Genomic DNA, 17,573 nt, shown 5'->3' with positions numbered 1-17,573 from the left:
GGGGGGTGCATTCAAAGGATGGCACGTGAACATGTCAGAGCAAAGCCCACTCCCCCGATTTCCTCAGAGGAACACAGCAACAGGACAACAGTTGGGCTGCAAGGATAGCATGAAAAAGAACAGGGGGCCCTGGGATCACCATCCCCCCATCAGCGCCTAGTCCAGGCAGGTCTCCCTTCGCATTCAAGGCAGCAGAACAGCTGACCACGGGGGGCCTGGAGAGGTCCCAGCAGCCCTTGTCCCTGGCTATGGTCCTCCTGAGTCACAGGTTAAAGGAGAAGTTCAGGACTCCTGTGTCAATTTCAATATGGTGCCTGTGACCCATCAGGGATCCCAGGTGCCTCGGGACAGATTGCTAACTGGACCTCACCACGTTGGCAGACAGGAAGGCTACCTTAGCTGGCAAATCCTTAGCCAGGGGCCCTGGAAAGAAAAAAAAAAAAAGGAAATTCCTAGGAGGGGCAATGAGGATGAACATGGCTGGATGGAAAATCAATGTAAAGATAAAGTGTTTATGCCTTTTCTTAGGGAAGTGATCTGAATCACAGCCTTTCTTCTTAAACAAATTCTCAGGTGTTACTCTCCACTCAAGTCGTGATCTGGAGGGCGTGAGATCAAGCCCCATGTTGGGCTTCATGCTCATTGTAGAATCTGCTAGTCCTTCTCCCTCTGCTCCTTGCCTCATTCACATTCTCTGTCTCTCTAAAATAAGTAAACCAAATCTTTAAAAATAATAAAAATAAAGAAAATTTATGTACTGACTGTTGTCTTACTACCTTATACATCAGGTAGATGCAATGATCAGCTACATACAAAATCCCTGGTAGGAGCCATAAGGGTTCAGATAGTTTTACTTTTCCGTAAGAATATTGAAAGCTCAAAGACTGCTGGGCAAAATAGGGAGGTAAGACAGACCACCTTCTTTTCAACCTCCAGGTACCATAATATAGACCAAGGACATTTTAATCATATAATCAAGTTGTCTAACATGGCTTCCATCACCAGATCTTGCACCAAATTTTCAAAAAGCTACAACTACTATATAGGAAGAATCATTGTCATCATTATTATAATCCTCCATATTTTATACAATCCACAATTTACATCATAATATCCTAAACTGAAGTAAATTAATCTGTTCTCCAACATATACAAAGTCAAAAGAAATTCCAGGAAAGAATCTGAGATGTTGACTTTATTTATTTATTTTTTTAGATTTTATTTATTTATTTATTTGAGAGAAAAAGAGAGACAGAGAGAACACAAGAGGAGTGAGGGGCAGAGGGAGAAGCAGGCTCTTCTATGAGCAGGGAGCCTGGTGCAGGGCTCAATCCAGGAACCCCAGGATCATGCGCCCAACCAAAGGCAGAGGCCCAACCAACTGAGCCACCTAGATGCCTCTGGGATGCCGGCTTTCAACAGAAAATAGGCATAGATAATCCTTCAGAAGGAACATTGACAAACCATGCTGTCTGATCCCTGCCTTAGAGATGGGTATGAAATCAGATAGTAAAATGAAGTAATATTTAATGAATGATGTATTGTGTACAATCAGAGTAGCAACAGCCACAAGAAAGAACCTCTCAGTTGATTGCCATGCTCTTAAGAATTTAAGTTAAATCTGCAAAGAGTGATCTGACTATAGTAAATATATTTGATATTTATAATTTTACAATGGTTGCTTATGATAGTCTAAGTTATTAATTTTTTAATTAAGTATAATGGAAATAAATTCATCTTAAACACTGAGATTTTTCCTTCTGATGCTTATAAACTTCCCAGTGCCACCACACTGACAGGACCAGAGGCCTGAATCATAAAGATATTCTGTATATGCAAATCAGAAATACAATACACAGGCCCCTTGGGATCCTTTAAACTAATTAAGGATGGTGCTTATTTGGTTTTTACAGTCTTTGGGCAACCATTGGAAAGTTTAGATGTTAAGCTGATATTAGAGGAACCACCAGACCAAAAATAGTAAATTTGATCATTTAATTATTAATTGAAAACTGGCTTCAGTGAGAGGCTATTTTCACCAGAGGACTGAAAGTCATCATGACTGATGCTTCATAACTATCTAGAGGAGGAAATATCTGGCCAGAAATTGTTCTTCATAGTAAAAGGTCATGAAGGTGGTCCTCAGCAGTGTGATCTCTCCACCCCCCAAACTCACCAAAATCCTCCACCGTCTCCTTAAGGGGTCCTATCAGTCTATTTGACTCTTGTGGGGTTCCTGCACATGACTTTTGAGGACACAATAAAATTCAAGCTATACTTAAACTGTGATCTTAGAAATACTGAATAAAGGGAGGCAAATGCTCCATTCCATAATAATAATCTTCAGAATTTACATTTACATGGGACACAATCAATTTGGGGGGGGGGCACAGTCAATTTAAAATTTTACTTTCTGGATGGATCATTTACCAAAAACGTTAATCTATCCCTTTCGAAGGTAGTAAAACATTGGCATTTTCAGTGCTTATATTACTCAGTCTGCTGAACTATTATTTGTGCAAAAGTGAAAGCAACTTCATCCATGATAGTCAAGGAGCAAGAATGAATGAATGAACACCCCTCCCCACAAGAAAGGAGGCCTTCAGCTCTCTTCCCACTGGTACGATCAGAATCTATTTTCAACAGAAGGCTCTGCCCCGGCTCCTTCCAGGCCAGGTCCTGGAATGGGGCTCTTTCCCCATCACTACCCCACGGCAGCTTCCCATCTCACTGGTGCCAGCCAGTGGCTTGCTGGGTGTCCCCAGTGCCTGTGACATTGGCTCATTCATTTGCTGTTGTTGTTGTTGTTGTTGTTGTTTTTAAGACTTTGATTATTTATTTGAGAGAAAGAGTGAGAGAGATAGAAGAAAGAGCAGGAGCTGGGAGGAGAGGGAGAAGCAGGCTCCCCACTGAGCAGGGAGCCAGATATGAGGCTTGATTCCAGGACCCCGAGATCACTGAGCCACCCAGGAGCCCCGTGTTTGTCGTTTTAGTTACCCACAATAAGCACATTTGCTAGTCATCCATCCGTGGGGTGCTCTGAAACTAAAAAGGGATGACAATAATCCGGAGCCTCCAGTAATTCCCTTCTGATTTGGATCTCATTTATGACCACTTGCCAACCATCAGCAGGGAAGGGAAACATCAGAACCAACAGAAACGAAGAATGCTACAGATGTAGGAAGCTAGAAATGATACAATGCTGAACCTGCTTCTTCACTTCCATCCAACTGCGATATAATTACTCTTCGAGCCACAAGAATGAATATTAAGAATGGTCATTACTCTCTCTGAGAAAGACTCATCATGGGCTAACAGCAAGACAGCATCAGACTCACCATCTCTGCGATTAAGACTTGCGAACCCCGGGCCGTGGCTCCTGGACAGCTGCGACGAGCAGCTGAAGGACTCTCGTGGCAATGTGGACGCCAGCGGGGCATCACAGCGATCTGTGTGGAAAATCCCAGATTCAGATTAACCCCCTGTTCCAGGGATTCCTGACTTCTTCCCTCCCTCCCTTCCTGCTTCCTTCTTCCTCTCCCTCCTCTCTTCCCTCCTTTACTTGCTTTTAGTTAAGAGGCCAAGAAAATGCTAAAACCTATGGCAAACATCAGTCTTGATCAGAGGTGTGTTAGTTGGTAGTAAAGAAAATAAAACCCCTGATTGGTAGCATTCACCATCTTCTGTGGTGTACATACTCCCATCATGGGAAATTCCCACCTGTCAGTGTGATATCACCAACCATCGCAAGGGTAAGAGGGTCACACATGTCACTTCATTATACTGTGTTTCCACAGTACAGATTAAGAGATTAAAATAACCTCAAGAGCATAGACAAGAGTGAGATGCCATGAAAGAGAGTAGTACGTGGTGAGTTTGGAGAATTTACCTTTGTTTTTAACATGATTTACTTAACTATAACTTTATACAACTTAATCTTTAATAATAACTGTGTTTTAACAACTGGCTTACAAAATTCATGAAAAGTGAACGAATGGCTCTTGCTGGCTGCTAAAAGTTGGTTCCAGCCCACTGCCCCTCAGTGGAGAACTGTTAGAAGAATTTCCTTTAAAATCAGGAAGAATACTTTCATAGGCATCACAGATTCTGCTGAAAGCCACTCTCAAAGTCCTATCAGTACATAAGAGAACATTTAAGAATTAAAAGAAGAGAATTGGGAAAGAAACAGAAAAAAAAAAAAAAAAAAAAAACTTCCATCACTTCCAGATGATACGACTGCAGAGGCAGAAAGTCCAAAAGTCAGTAAGTGACTGGTTTAATAGCTCAACATCCCAAAACCAATTTCATCTTAAACTCTAGCTGGGGTCTGACAATAATGAGGATAGCAAATAATAACAAAATACACAAAGTATCTAAGAATGAATCTTACAAAGCTGTGCAGAACATTTATGGGGATTATTATAAAAAATGTACTGAATGACATTAAAGAAAAACTGAGTAAAATACAGACTCCCGTGATCACAGACAGGAAGACGGCATTTTTATATGCTCAGTCATCCCCAGTTTGAGCTAAAGACTCATTAGAAGTCCAATCAAAGGCCCAAGAGGGTTTTTCATAGAAACTGAATTGGGGAACCATGACTCAGCAGTTCATAACATGGGGTACGGATCTGATTTAAGGAGCCTGCGAAGACAGATTAAAACTACATCTTTATTTTCATTAAACCTCCAGCTAAAATTCAGCATTTTCTTTAATCATGAACATAGATAAACCACAGCATCCTCAGTAGTGCCCATGCTTTTTTGTTTGTTACCATCATAAGTTATAGACCGTCTTATAGCAATCATTGTCACAATATCTAGAAGTATCATTTATGTTCCTCCTTACTTCCAAATAATCGTTTTTGACTCAGCACTAGATTTTGTTATTTAATGAGTTAATAACAAAGGAGACATTACATTACAATTTCTGATTTATTGATATCAGCCCTTCACTGTAACTGGCATATATATAAAAATATAATGCATTTATAACCTTTGCTATGAGAAGGGGACACAGACTTCAGCAAAGCCTCAAAGTGGTCTGTGGCACAGGAAGGCCTAGGAAGCCCCCATGATGGGTGTGTGCAGAGGCAGCATGAAGTGGTGGCCTATGACTGGGGTATGGTTAGTACTTGAGAAAATTCCAGAAGAGGGGTGTTATCTACAGGTCATAGTCAATGGAGCTAACTCTAGTATTAGCCTAGAAGTCTCTCAGGGTCTAGCACATTGAGCAGAACAGACCTGCATTAGTCTCCCTGTAGGCAGGGGGTCCCAGGGACCTCACCACCACCTTGAAATCACACAGCAGATTCACGGCAAGAGAGGGCTATTCCCATTAATTGTGTTTCTAGGGGAACCTGCTATCTTCCCAGCCCTGGCCCCCCACAGTCTCCTTTAGGGTTCTGTCTTGATGCTAGTCCCCTCTGCTCACACTGTTGTCATCTCACCACTGAAGCTAGCATAGATTTTGCAACTGGACTTGGGTGGGACTGGCATTCACCAGCCTTGCCAACTCTTGGGTGTAACTCACTCTTCTCTAAGCCTTGGTTCTCTCCTCAGTTCAACGGGGAATCACACGACTGGACAGTGATGATATCACACAATTATGTAATGGGGAGTCAACCCCCACAACTGTACAGTGGGCCATTACACAATAATACAATGGAACTCACACAGCAACATGGCAGGGAGTACAATGGGGACTCACACACTGAGAGGACTGCTGAGGGTTGAAAGTATTTGTTTTTATTATTCTCACTCTGCTAAGACAAGTCAACACTTATTAAGTTCCTTCAAAAGATGATATAAGGACATGTTCCCCATAGAGAGATGTAAAAGGCAGTGTTCCACGTTCCAAACCATATTGTCATTTTTTTTATTCTTTCTTCAAAGAAGGCATATAAAGCTTAGTCTTTTAAAATTAAAAAAAGAAGAAGAAGAAGAAGTAACAGCATTTGCGCTATAATCTTTCCTTGGAAGAACAATTTATAAAATTTATTTTTAAATGACAATTTTTTTATAACCCTAACTTAGAGGCTTCAAAACCAGTGTTCCAATTTACTCCAACATAGTAGAGGTCAAGGACTTGTGTGGTCAAAAACAAGGTGGTCACATCCTTATAAGGTACCGGAGAGGAGAGGTTCAGGATTTGGACAGTGTTTCCCAGGCATTCAGCATGTTTCTAACTGAATTTAATCCATGTAAGGTGAAGCCTCCAGAACCATCCCAAACCTCCATTAACTACTGTTTTCAACCTGAAATGTTTAGATTTCCTACCATGATTCCTGAAGCAAAAATTGTCAAGACCCAATTTAATTTTCTTTTTTCTTCACATCATTACAAAACATGTGAATCCCACTAAATGAGTATCATTCTCATGAATAATCTGATATTATTTCTATCATAAAAAAAGATGATTCCTGAAATCTTTCAATGGTACAAGAATTATGGGGCACCTGGTGGCTCAGTGGGTGAAAGCCTCTGCCTTTGGCTCAGGTCATGATCCCAGGGTCCTGGGATTGAGCCCCACATCAGGCTCCCTGCTCAGTGGTGAGCCTGCCTCTCTGCCTGATTATGATCTCTGTCTCAAACAGATAAATAAAATTAAAAAAAAAAGAACTATTCACAAAGTGTGGATTTTGACAAGTGAGATGGCAAAACAATTTTAAACAACTACTATTTATCACTTAGAGGGGAAAGCAAATTGAGTACAAATAATAAGCTTATGAGAATTAACATATGAAAATAGAGAGTATTGCAGTTAAGTAAGATAAAGCAATTTTATTTCCCTTCATAACCACCTGTATTAATGAGAGTGAGTCCATGGAATAATCTTAATTTTGAAATGCACTCATCCTTCAGTGGCTCAAATGTTCTCCAAGTGAGGTTCTCAGAGAAGCTTAAGAATACTAAAGGAAAAGTGATGGTCCATTGTCATGGGTTTTAGAGAAAAAACAAAGACACCACAATTGTTCACGATTTATGTATGACTCAGATCAGAGTGCCAGAGACGCCCTTATGTGCATTCTGATATAATAAATCCATATTTATGAAATACTCAAACCTTGTCTCACTAGGTGCACCTATTACAATGCCATTTTAATCAAAAGCCTATTGTACCCCTGGGGATAAAAATATATGTTTATAAAAAATAAAAAATTTAAAAAAAAAAAAAGCCTATTGTATGTCTTACCAGCAGAACAGCCTTAGACTGAGATTATAAAACAATATTCCAGCTTCTGTTTTTTAAAATTAGATATATTTTTTCCAGGTAAAATCTTAGAAATTTGGAACTTCCCACAACTGGAGAAAATAGAGCTGACTTAGTCCTCCCACTCTAGCTGAGCTCTTAATCTCCTTCTAAAACTACTTAAATCTACCCTTCCCCACAGACAGAAAAGAAGCCCAGACAGACTCTGTCGGTTAGCCACAGCCTGTCTGTAATACATTTGTTCTGGTTTCTTCGACACTTCAAATTCAGTTTGTACTCAATTATGTGTAAGTGGTGTCTTTTCAAGATGCCTTATCTTCTGGATGAGATTAAACATTCCTCAACACAGAAAATTCATGTTTGTTTGTTTGTTGCTTGTTTTTCATCCTTTAGCATGTCACAATGGACTCCAGTCCCTGGAGTGGAACAGAGAGTATGACCTAAATTCCCCTCCACCTCTGGCTCTACTTGCTCCTCCCAGGTGGGCAGCTGGAATCAAGGCCCAGGCCCATACAGGGGTGCCCCTTGGCCACTGGACCAGCAAGGACATCTGGACTCAGAAAAGCCTGAAGATATCTGGGAATCTCTCTCCATCAGGAGGAATGAGGTCCATATCTAGGCTGCTGCTCCAATATTCCCCGATCCCTGGTGGCCCATCAAGGCCACTGAGAACTTTATGAACATCTGGGGCACCTATGCCTCCCCTCCTAAGGTGTGTGCTTACAGAGTCCCACTCCATATAGGCTCCAATCCATGCTGTCAGCACTTTGGACAGTGGTACTGACCTTGGCCAGGATTCAGGGGCACTGGCCAGTCTCCAACCCTCAGGTACACACACCCGTGCATGTGTGTGCGATGGTAATGTCCCCCTAGAAGGGACGGGACATTCTGTAAGCATCGCATACAAGATGCTCTAAGGACCCATGCCTAATTCTCCAAGCCCATCTCAGCCACCCCCACCCTCACTTACCCTGAAAATATGTGCTGCTGTGTCCTCAGACCAGCCATTACCCATTGTGAGACTACACTTGGCACCAACTGGGCATCCCATGAGTTTGAACAACTACAAGTTTGAGCTGCTTAGTTTCATGATCCTCGAAGCCCAACCTGTTAGGAGCCCAGCTAAAGTAAAGCAGAGGTGATTTCAGATTTCTTGTCTGTTCCAATAAGTTGTGCTTGCCAGTAATAGAATACAGTCATATCTCTGTGAGAACCAAGTCAGAAAGGGCAAATTACACCAAGCTCCTGGCTAATTTATTTATCTCACTCATGCAGAGAGTGCTTGCCTACCCATTAGCATAGTCTGAAGTTAAGCACTCTTGTTTTTACTTCTAGGCTGGCTTTCCTATCGTAACCTATGTTGTGAATTATTTCAAGGGGTGGGTTTATGTTCACTGCATTAAATGAGAGCTATTTAATGATTATCTCTAGATCCAGATGCTATCTATAAAATTATTGCTCAGCATAGAAGGATTTACTTTTTTTGGTAAGTCAAACAGTAACACTACAAAAACAATTTACCACTAATTTTAGTGGGATGATATAGCAAATTAATACTCATTAATTGCAACTATTATTAAGTATGAATTTGAAATAATTATTGTTCTTATAATTAAATAATACCTCATGTTCCCTCCAGCTGAGTGAACTCATACTGGTAGTGTTTCCTTTTTTAGATCAAAGCATTTGTAAAATGTCTTACATATTTTTTAGAAAACTCTAAATTACAAAATAATATATTCCAAATGCTGAATACAAATGGTAGAGAAGATGTAACTGGGCAAATATTTGTTAATAAAAAGAACTTCCTGACTAATGGTCTGGCTTTGATCTTCCAGAAAATCTGCAACTCAAAAGCACAAAATGACTTTTGAAAAAGTCTTCTTGTTCGAGTACCAATCAATAAAATTGAAAACAGGAAATCAATGGACAAAATCAATCAAATCAAAATCATTTACTGACCTTTGAAAAGGTCAGTAAAAGATTCTTGCCAGGCTAGCTTAAAGAGAGAGAGAGAGAGATCACAAATTACTAATAATAGAAATCAAAGAAAGAACATCACTCTAGATCCCACAGACATTAAATGGGTAATAAAGAAATGGACAATTCTACACCTACAAACTTGATAATCTAATTATCAAATATGGACTAATCCTTAAAAGAAACAATCTGCCAAATTCACACAAGAAGGAAGACAATCTGTATAGGCCTATATCTATTAAAGAATCTGAATCTATAATTAATAACTTTCCAAAACAAAAAGTGCCATGTCCAGATGGCTTCAGTGACAAATTCTACCAAATATTTAAGGAACAAATATTACCAATTCCCTACAAATATTTTCAGAAACCAGAAGCAGAGGGAATACTTTTCAATTTGTTTTATGACAACAGAATTACTCTAATACTAAAAGCAGTCACAGATATTACAAAAAACCCATAGACTAACACCTCTTATGCACATAGAAGCAAAGTCCTCAACAAAGTATTAGAAAATTGAATCCAACAATGTACAAAGAGAGCAGGTGTAATTCATCCCAGGTATGCAAGGCCACTTCAACATTCAAAAAGCAATTAATATAATCACCCACATCAACAAGCTAAAGAAGAAAACCACACAATCATATAAAGGGATGCAGAAGAAAGTATTTGACAAAATGCAATACCTGTTTGTTGTAAACACTCTTAAACAAGGAACAGAGGGGAGCTTTCTCATCTTTCAAAAGAGTATCTTCCAAAAACCTAAAGTTTAATCACACCTAAAGGTAAGAAACTTGAAGCTTTCTGACTGAGATCGGGAGCAAGACAAGGTTGTTCTCTCTCCCCCTTCCTTTTCAATATCCGACTAGATGTCTTAATTAATGCAGTTAGGCAGGAAGAAGAAATAAAAGGGATACAGATTGGGAAGGAAGAAATCTTTGTTCACAAATGACATGATCATCTATGTAGAAAATCCAAAAGAACTGACCAAAAACCTGGAACTAGCAAGCGATTATAGCAGCACATGAAATATAAGATTAATATACAAAAGTCGACCTTTTCTTATATACCAGCAATGAACAGGTTGAATTTGAAATTAAAAACACAACACCATGGGGTGCCTGGATGGCTCAGTGAGTTAAAGCCTCTGCCTTTAGCTCAGGTCATGATCTCAGGGTCCTGGGATGGAGCCCCAAATCAGGCTCTCTGCTCAGCAGGGAGCCTGCTTCCTTCTTTCTCTCTGCCTGCTGCTCTGCCTAGTTGTGATCTCTCTCTGCATCAAATATTTAAATAAAATCTTTTAAAAAACCCAACACAACACTATTTACATGAGCATCCAAAAGAATGAAATACCTGGGCATACATCTAACAAAACGTGGACACAATCTGTATGAGGAGAGCTACAAAACACTGATGCATAAAATCAAAGAACTGCATAAACAGAGAGATAGTCTACATTTAAGGACAGGAGCATTCAATACTGTCAAGAGGTCAGCTCTTCCTATTTTGTCTATAATTCAAGGAAAATCCATAAAAATCCCAGCAAGTTATTTTGTAGATATCAACAAACCATTCTAAAGTTTACATGGAGAGAAAAAACTACCCAGAACAGCCAACAGAATATTAAGTTGGAGGACTGACACCAGCTAGCTCAAGACCTACTACAGAGCTGTGGCAGTGAAGACAATGCGATATTGGCAAAAGAAATGACAAATGGGTCAATGGAACAGAATAAAGCCCAGAAGTGGGCCCACACAATAGAGCCGACCGATCTTTGACAAAGGAGCAAAGTCATCCAATGGAGGAAAGACGGGCTGTTCGGCAAATGGCATGGGGACAACTGGGCATCTACGTGCGACATCAAGTATCTAGACACAGACTCTCACCTTTCACAAAAATTGACTCAGATAGATCACAGTTCTAACTGTAAAGTACAAAACAATTAAATTCCCAAAAGATGGCACAGGAGAAAATCCAGATGACCTGTGTTTGCAAATGATTTTCTAGATGCAACACCAAAGGCATGATCTATGATAGAAAGGATTGACATGCTGGTGTTGATGAAAGAATTTTCTGCTCTGCGAAAGGCGCTGTCAAGAAAATGAAACGACAAGTCACAGACTGGGAGAAAATATTTGCAAAACATACATCTGCAAAGAACCGCTCTCCAAAATATAAAAAGAATTCTTAAACTCAATAATTAAAAAGAAAAAAAAAACTCTGTTTAAACATCGGTCTAAAGACTTCCTGGCACCTCAACAGAGAAGATGTGCAGATGGCAAATAAGCAGATGACAAGAGACCTGACATCACCTGTCATCTGGGAAATGGAAATTAAAACAATGGGATACCACCATAAGCCCATCAGCATGGATGACACCTGAAACTGGGCCAACATAAAATGCCGGCATGGACAGAGGGCAGCAGGAACTCTCATCCATTGCTGGTGGGAATGCAAAATGGTACAGTCTTCTTGGAAAACAATTTGGCAGGTTCTTAGAAAACTAAGTATACTCCCTCCATGCATTCCAACCACTGCACTCCTTGGTATTTACCCAAAGGAATTGAAAGCTTATGTCCACACAGTAACACACACATGCCATTTCTAGCAGGTTTACTCACTGATGGCCAAAGCCTGAAGTCAAAGAAAGTGTCCTTTAGTCAGCAAATAGCTAAAAAAACAGTGGCACAACCAGACAAAGGGATCTTTTCAGCACTAAAGAGAAGTTAGCTATCAGGCCATGAAAAAACATGAAGGAACCTTAAGTGCATATTAGTAAGTGAAAGAAGCCAATTTGAAGAGGCTACACACTTGGAAAAAGTGAGATTATAGAGACAGTAAAAAGATCAGTAGCTGTCAGAGTTTAAGAGGTAGACAGGAATGAATGGGAGGGTGGAGCGCCGGGACTCTTAGGGCAGTGAAGCTACTCTGTAGGGCACTGTCATGGTGGATATAGGTCTTTATACATTTGGCAAGTCCCATAGAGTGTACAACATTCAGAGTGACCCCTCACATAAATCATGAGCTCTGAGTGATAACAGGTTCATTAGTTTTAAGGAAGGAAGCACTGTGGGGTGACTGCTGGTAATAGGGGAGGCCATGCATGTGTGGGGAGAGAGGGAATAGGGGAAATCCCTTTACATTGCATAATTTCGCTGAGAACCTAAAATTGCTCCAAAAATAATGCTTCCTAAAAAGCAAAGGCTTTCTTTTTATCAACAACTGAGAATTTACTTGAGAATAAAGGCTGTCACCTTATACCAGTTAGAATGGCCAAAATTAGCAAGACAGCAAACAACATGTGTTGGAGAGGATGTGGAGAAAGGGGAACCCTCTTACACTGTTGGTGGGAATGCAAGTTGGTGCAGCCTCTTTGGAGAACAGTGTGGAGATTCCTCAAGAAATTAAAAATAGAGCTTCCCTATGACCCTGCAATTGCATTACTGAGTATTTACTCCAAAGATACAGATGGAGTGAAAAGGAGGGCCATCTGTACCCCAATGTTTATAGCAGCAATGGCCACAGTCGCCAAACTGTGGAAAGAAACAAAATGCCCTTCAGCGGACGAATGGATAAGGAAGATGTGGTCCATATACACTATGGAGTATTATGCCTCCATCAGAAAGGATGAATACCCAACTTTTGTAGCAACATGGACGGGACTGGAAGAGATTATGCTGAGTGAAATAAGTCAAGCAGAGAGAGTCAATGATCATATGGTTTCACTTATTTGTGGAGCATAACAAGTAGCACGGAGGACATGGGGAGTTAGAGAGGAGAAGGGAATTGGGGGAAATTGGAAGGGGAGGTGAACCATGAGAGACTATGGACTCTGAAAAAACAATCTGAAAGGTTTGAATTGGCAGGGGGCTGGGAGGTTGGGAGAACCAGGTGGTGGGTCTTAGAGAGGGCACAGAATGCATGGAACACTGGGTGTGGTGCAAAAATAATGAATACTGTTATGCTGAAAATAAATTTTTAAAAAAGAATATATTTATCATGATGAGCACTGAGTAATACATGGAAGGGCTGAATGATTATATTGTACCCCTAAAGTTAGCATATTTATTATACTGGAATACTGTATATTAATTATACTTGAGTAAAAATTGAATAAAAATTAATTTAACTTTTAAAAACTCAAAGATAAAAAAGAATAAAGGCTGTGATCCAAATAACTTCCCTGCAACAAGACATGAACAGTTCATCTTTACACTGATTTTATTCCAGCTCTATGTCAAGAAGACTGAAATTCTGCTCTAGTGCTTTGCTGAAAAATTCAAATCTGTTCCTCCCTGGTTTTAAAATCATGCAAAACTGCGTGACTTCCCAACCACAGAGGAACCTCAGCCCTGGGGGAGAACTGTTCTAGGTTTCCCACGGGTTGCCCTCCTTCCATGCACTAAAGAGCCAACAATTTGCACCACTTGAAAGGCAGAATTTTAATGATCTCAATCATTATCCACTAAGGTCTCCAAAGAACTTACATTCAGCAAAAGGCATGGACACCCAATGGTGACTGTGGTTCAGCATTACAACTGGCACCATTTTTAATGACTCATCCTGCTTCTCATGGAGGATCCACAGGTCTTGTAAAGAACCAATATTTATCTTTATTTCCTCAGCTTCTAGCACACTGCCCAGCATGGGGCAGGCATCTGATAAATGTGCTGAATTCAGAGGGGCCACAAGGTGGAGAGCGACTTTTTGAAGTCTATATCTAAGTTATATCTCATCTTGACAGGTGTTGAGCTCATGCCTCCCAAGCAACCAAGTTCGTCCTGATAGGAAAAGCCTGCAGGCTTCACTTAGGGACACAGCAGCTCCATGGGCCACCTGCTGTCACCGGAGCAGCCGGGAACCCGTGCTGTGCTCTCTGGGTAGCGTTTAAACCAGGGCTGGTGAATCAGCAGGTAAGAAACACGACTGCAAGAATCCGGAACCCTCTCCTGCACACTTGAGAAAGTCAGCTGTTGACTCATGTTGGCATTGATGTGGCCCTAAACCTTGAGCTTAAAATGAATTTAACTAGTTGTAGCTCACCAGCTGGAGAACTGCCTTGCTGACCTATAAATCTGAACTATCCGTTTTGAGGGAAAGAGTCTAATATCCCACGGACTCTACCCATGTTGTTTAAATGGCCACAGAACAATGGAGTGTGCCTATTTTTAATTGTTTTGTTCAGACATTGTTCACACATGTTACCAAAATACTGTGATTCTCATTAAACCATGTAGCTTCATTCTATAGCTGGTGCTTCCGTAAGCTGCTTCATGGAACAACAGCTAATAAATATTTCTTGGGGGAATACATAATTTACTTTGAAACTTTTAGACAAATTTTTTAAGTTGCTCAATTTGCGCCACCAAAAATTTGGAAAAAAAGTTATTTCATTCCCTCTCTACTATCAGATGGTAAGACCATCGAAAATGACAGGACAAAGTTTTTAAAAATTTACAAGGACACATGAAAGAATTTAGATGTTCATTTATGTTTTAAGGAATGTTTCTCCTGCAAGTCCACATGACTTTAAGGACTGACAAATTTTAACTAAAAACAGCCAACACCACCCTATCCTATTTTCCATAAATATTATCACCAATAGTTGAATTTTTAGGACAAGGCTTAGGTGACTCGAACTGATTATCTTGGAAAGAATATTTAGTATTTGGGCATTTTCACTGGAAAGTATTTTAAACAATAAATACAAAATAACTAGCATATTCCCAAGCTAAAGACTCACCGCTTCATGAGAATAAGAAACAGAATACATGCCACTGCAAAGAAATATGTATTTTGTGTGCTTTAAATAATCATCTGGGAGGTTCAAAATCTGGTGTGACCACTGGTGAACATCTAGTCACAAGCTTTGTCATTTAGATCCACCTGCCTTTTGCTCTCTCTCCTGCCTCCCTCCCATCCTCCCCTTCTTCCTTGTCTCCCTCCCTCCCTCCCTCCCTTCCTCTTTCCTCTGACAGAGTCAACAAGGACAGTTGTTCAAAAGAGTCTGCAGTTGGTGACAGCAGGTACAATCAATGCAGCCCAAGCACGAATATTTGTACATGACCCTTCCACAAAATACTGGTTTTCCCCATTTTGTTGGAAGGAGGAAAACACAAGGCAGTAATTTCTTTGTAGAGCTCCAAGAATGTATACAAGATACATAGGGGGGAGGAAAGTTCTTATATTATGGAATTTGATATATTATGGAATTAGATGATTCTGAAAGTTTAAGTACAATCCACTCACAGCTAAGTATTTTCTGTAATAGCCCACTGAGGTCTTGGTACATGACAGCATTGCTGTTTAATGTAATGTTTAAATAAAAATTATTTGAATTTAAATAGTAACAATTCACTGAAAACTTGGGTCTCTGCCCAAAAAAAATCCATAAAATGATCATTTCATTTAATGGTTCATGTTTATTCAAAACTAGAGACCACTGCTGTTACACGAGTGGAAAATCCAATCATTTTTAGGAAGTGTGTGTGTGTGTGTGTGTGTGCATCAAGCAAATACAATCCAGATCACAACTGAATAAAATGTTACTTTTTCCAGTATCTCATTAAACACATTTACAAAGGTAATATATCTATTTGGTGTTATTTCCAAGGGTGCAACCAAACATTTCTTTTCAAAATTCACCAGAAGAGGTGGTTTTTTTTCACTCCTCTACTAACCTTTTGAGCCATGCTGAGATACAGCATTCATGTCAAAGACAAGGGGAAATGCTGAAATCTTCAGCAGCTAGTAAAGATTTAAAATTCACAGCATGTTTCAAAACACACCATGTATATATACTGCCTTTTCTTCTATAATCCTCTCTATCTGCATCATCTAGGCATTATATAAGATCACAGAACTTAAAATTAGTTTATAAAAGATACAAATCTGCTAATCTCAGAAAACTCCAGATTCTAACAGAAAAATGCATGATAAAATCCAATGTTTTTTTCTGTTTTAAAATATAAGAAATAGCTCAAGATTTCAGACACCTGTAGAAAAATGCCTCTGTAATTTATCAGCAGTAATTGCTGAAACTTAATAACATTGCAAGTATACGAGTAAAGTGCTATGAGCACGAATTAAATTCTGCTACCCAAATCCACCCAAGGCACCAACAGCCACACTTAGGATTATCACTGTAACCCTAACAGCAGTTCATAAGTGAAGGATATCAGATGAAAACCCACACATTTAAATAATCCCATTCACCTGCTTTCAAGCATAAACACATTTTCTTTGTTTAATTAAGAATATTCTCAATATCAGATAAGAGAAAATGAATGAATAGACATACAACCAAATTAAAATATGAAACAGAAAACATTTTTTCCTAAAGAGGAAAAAATTTCACGATGTTGCACAGCATGCAAAATATCTCATTTAATTCATTTTTTGCTGATTATTCTTCTATTTTTAACACAATGCTTACTCTCAATTTTTGAACAATGTCTCGAGAAAAATTTTCCTTATTTCCCAAAGACCATTAGCAAAAGTTTACTCTCCCTTGTCATTCTCCCTACTCATGACTAAATTTCCAATGAAAAAGTTATTTTCCCTCATAACTTGTATATATTTCTGCTTTTCCTTTTGTTTCTGATCTTACTGTTCCAATGAAGTCAAACCAGCTCTCATTTCATTATAGCAAATCAGCTTACACCATTATCTTTGGTGACCAAAACTGGGACCATGTTTCCCTGTTTTTCCCACTTCCACTATCTTCATTCAACAATTCCCATTATTGTTTTCCATTTATTTAACTCAGCACAACAAGAGCTTCTGTAATCCAATATTATTCCTTTTCAGTTTTAGGAAAATTTCTTCTACTTTTAAGCTGATAATTCTTTCAAATTTATTAAAGCTGGGTTTGATTTTGGGTTTTTTTTTGTCAAGTAAAAATGTAATAGTCTTTATTTTTTAAAGATTTTATTTATTTATTTGACAGACATATCACAAGTAGGCAGAGAGGCAGGCAGAGAGAGGTGGGGGAGCAGGCTCCCTGCTGAGCAGAGAGAGCCCAATGCGGGGCTCAATCCCAGGACCCTGAGAACATGACCCAAGCCAAAGACAGAGGCTTTAACCCACTGAGACACCCAGGTGCCCCAAAATGTAAATATTCTCTATATAGCTGAAAGCCTGAATAATATTGTCCAATATATTCTATACCCAAAATATAAAAGCTGGAAATAATTTCTTCAAATCTCTATATCTTTATCACTTCATTACAGTTTATTTTATGTACTAGTTTGCCTATTTTATCCAAAACTTTCTTATTTTTCTTTCCCTCTCTTCTTGCTTTCTTTTGAATAGTCTGAAATCTGTCCCCCACCTAGCCCATTTTTTTAATTCTATTGGCTTGAAAGGTATACTTCCTATTA

General features: G+C 39.4%; 1 protein-coding gene across 1 annotated transcript in view; it reads right to left on the bottom strand.

Moving 5' to 3' along the window:
• LOC131829004 (contactin-associated protein-like 3) overlaps positions 1-17,573 on the bottom strand; it is a 181,847-nt gene that overhangs the window by 151,680 nt on the left and 12,594 nt on the right. The window contains exon 2 of the mRNA XM_059170309.1: positions 3,339-3,449. Within this exon, the coding sequence (XP_059026292.1) occupies positions 3,339-3,449 (111 nt within the window). The remainder of the gene's footprint in view (positions 1-3,338; positions 3,450-17,573) is intronic.

Source organism: Mustela lutreola, chromosome 4, assembly GCF_030435805.1.
Source record: "Mustela lutreola isolate mMusLut2 chromosome 4, mMusLut2.pri, whole genome shotgun sequence".
Classification (NCBI taxonomy): Eukaryota; Metazoa; Chordata; class Mammalia; order Carnivora; family Mustelidae; genus Mustela; species Mustela lutreola.
This window is presented reverse-complemented; position numbering and strand designations above follow the sequence as displayed.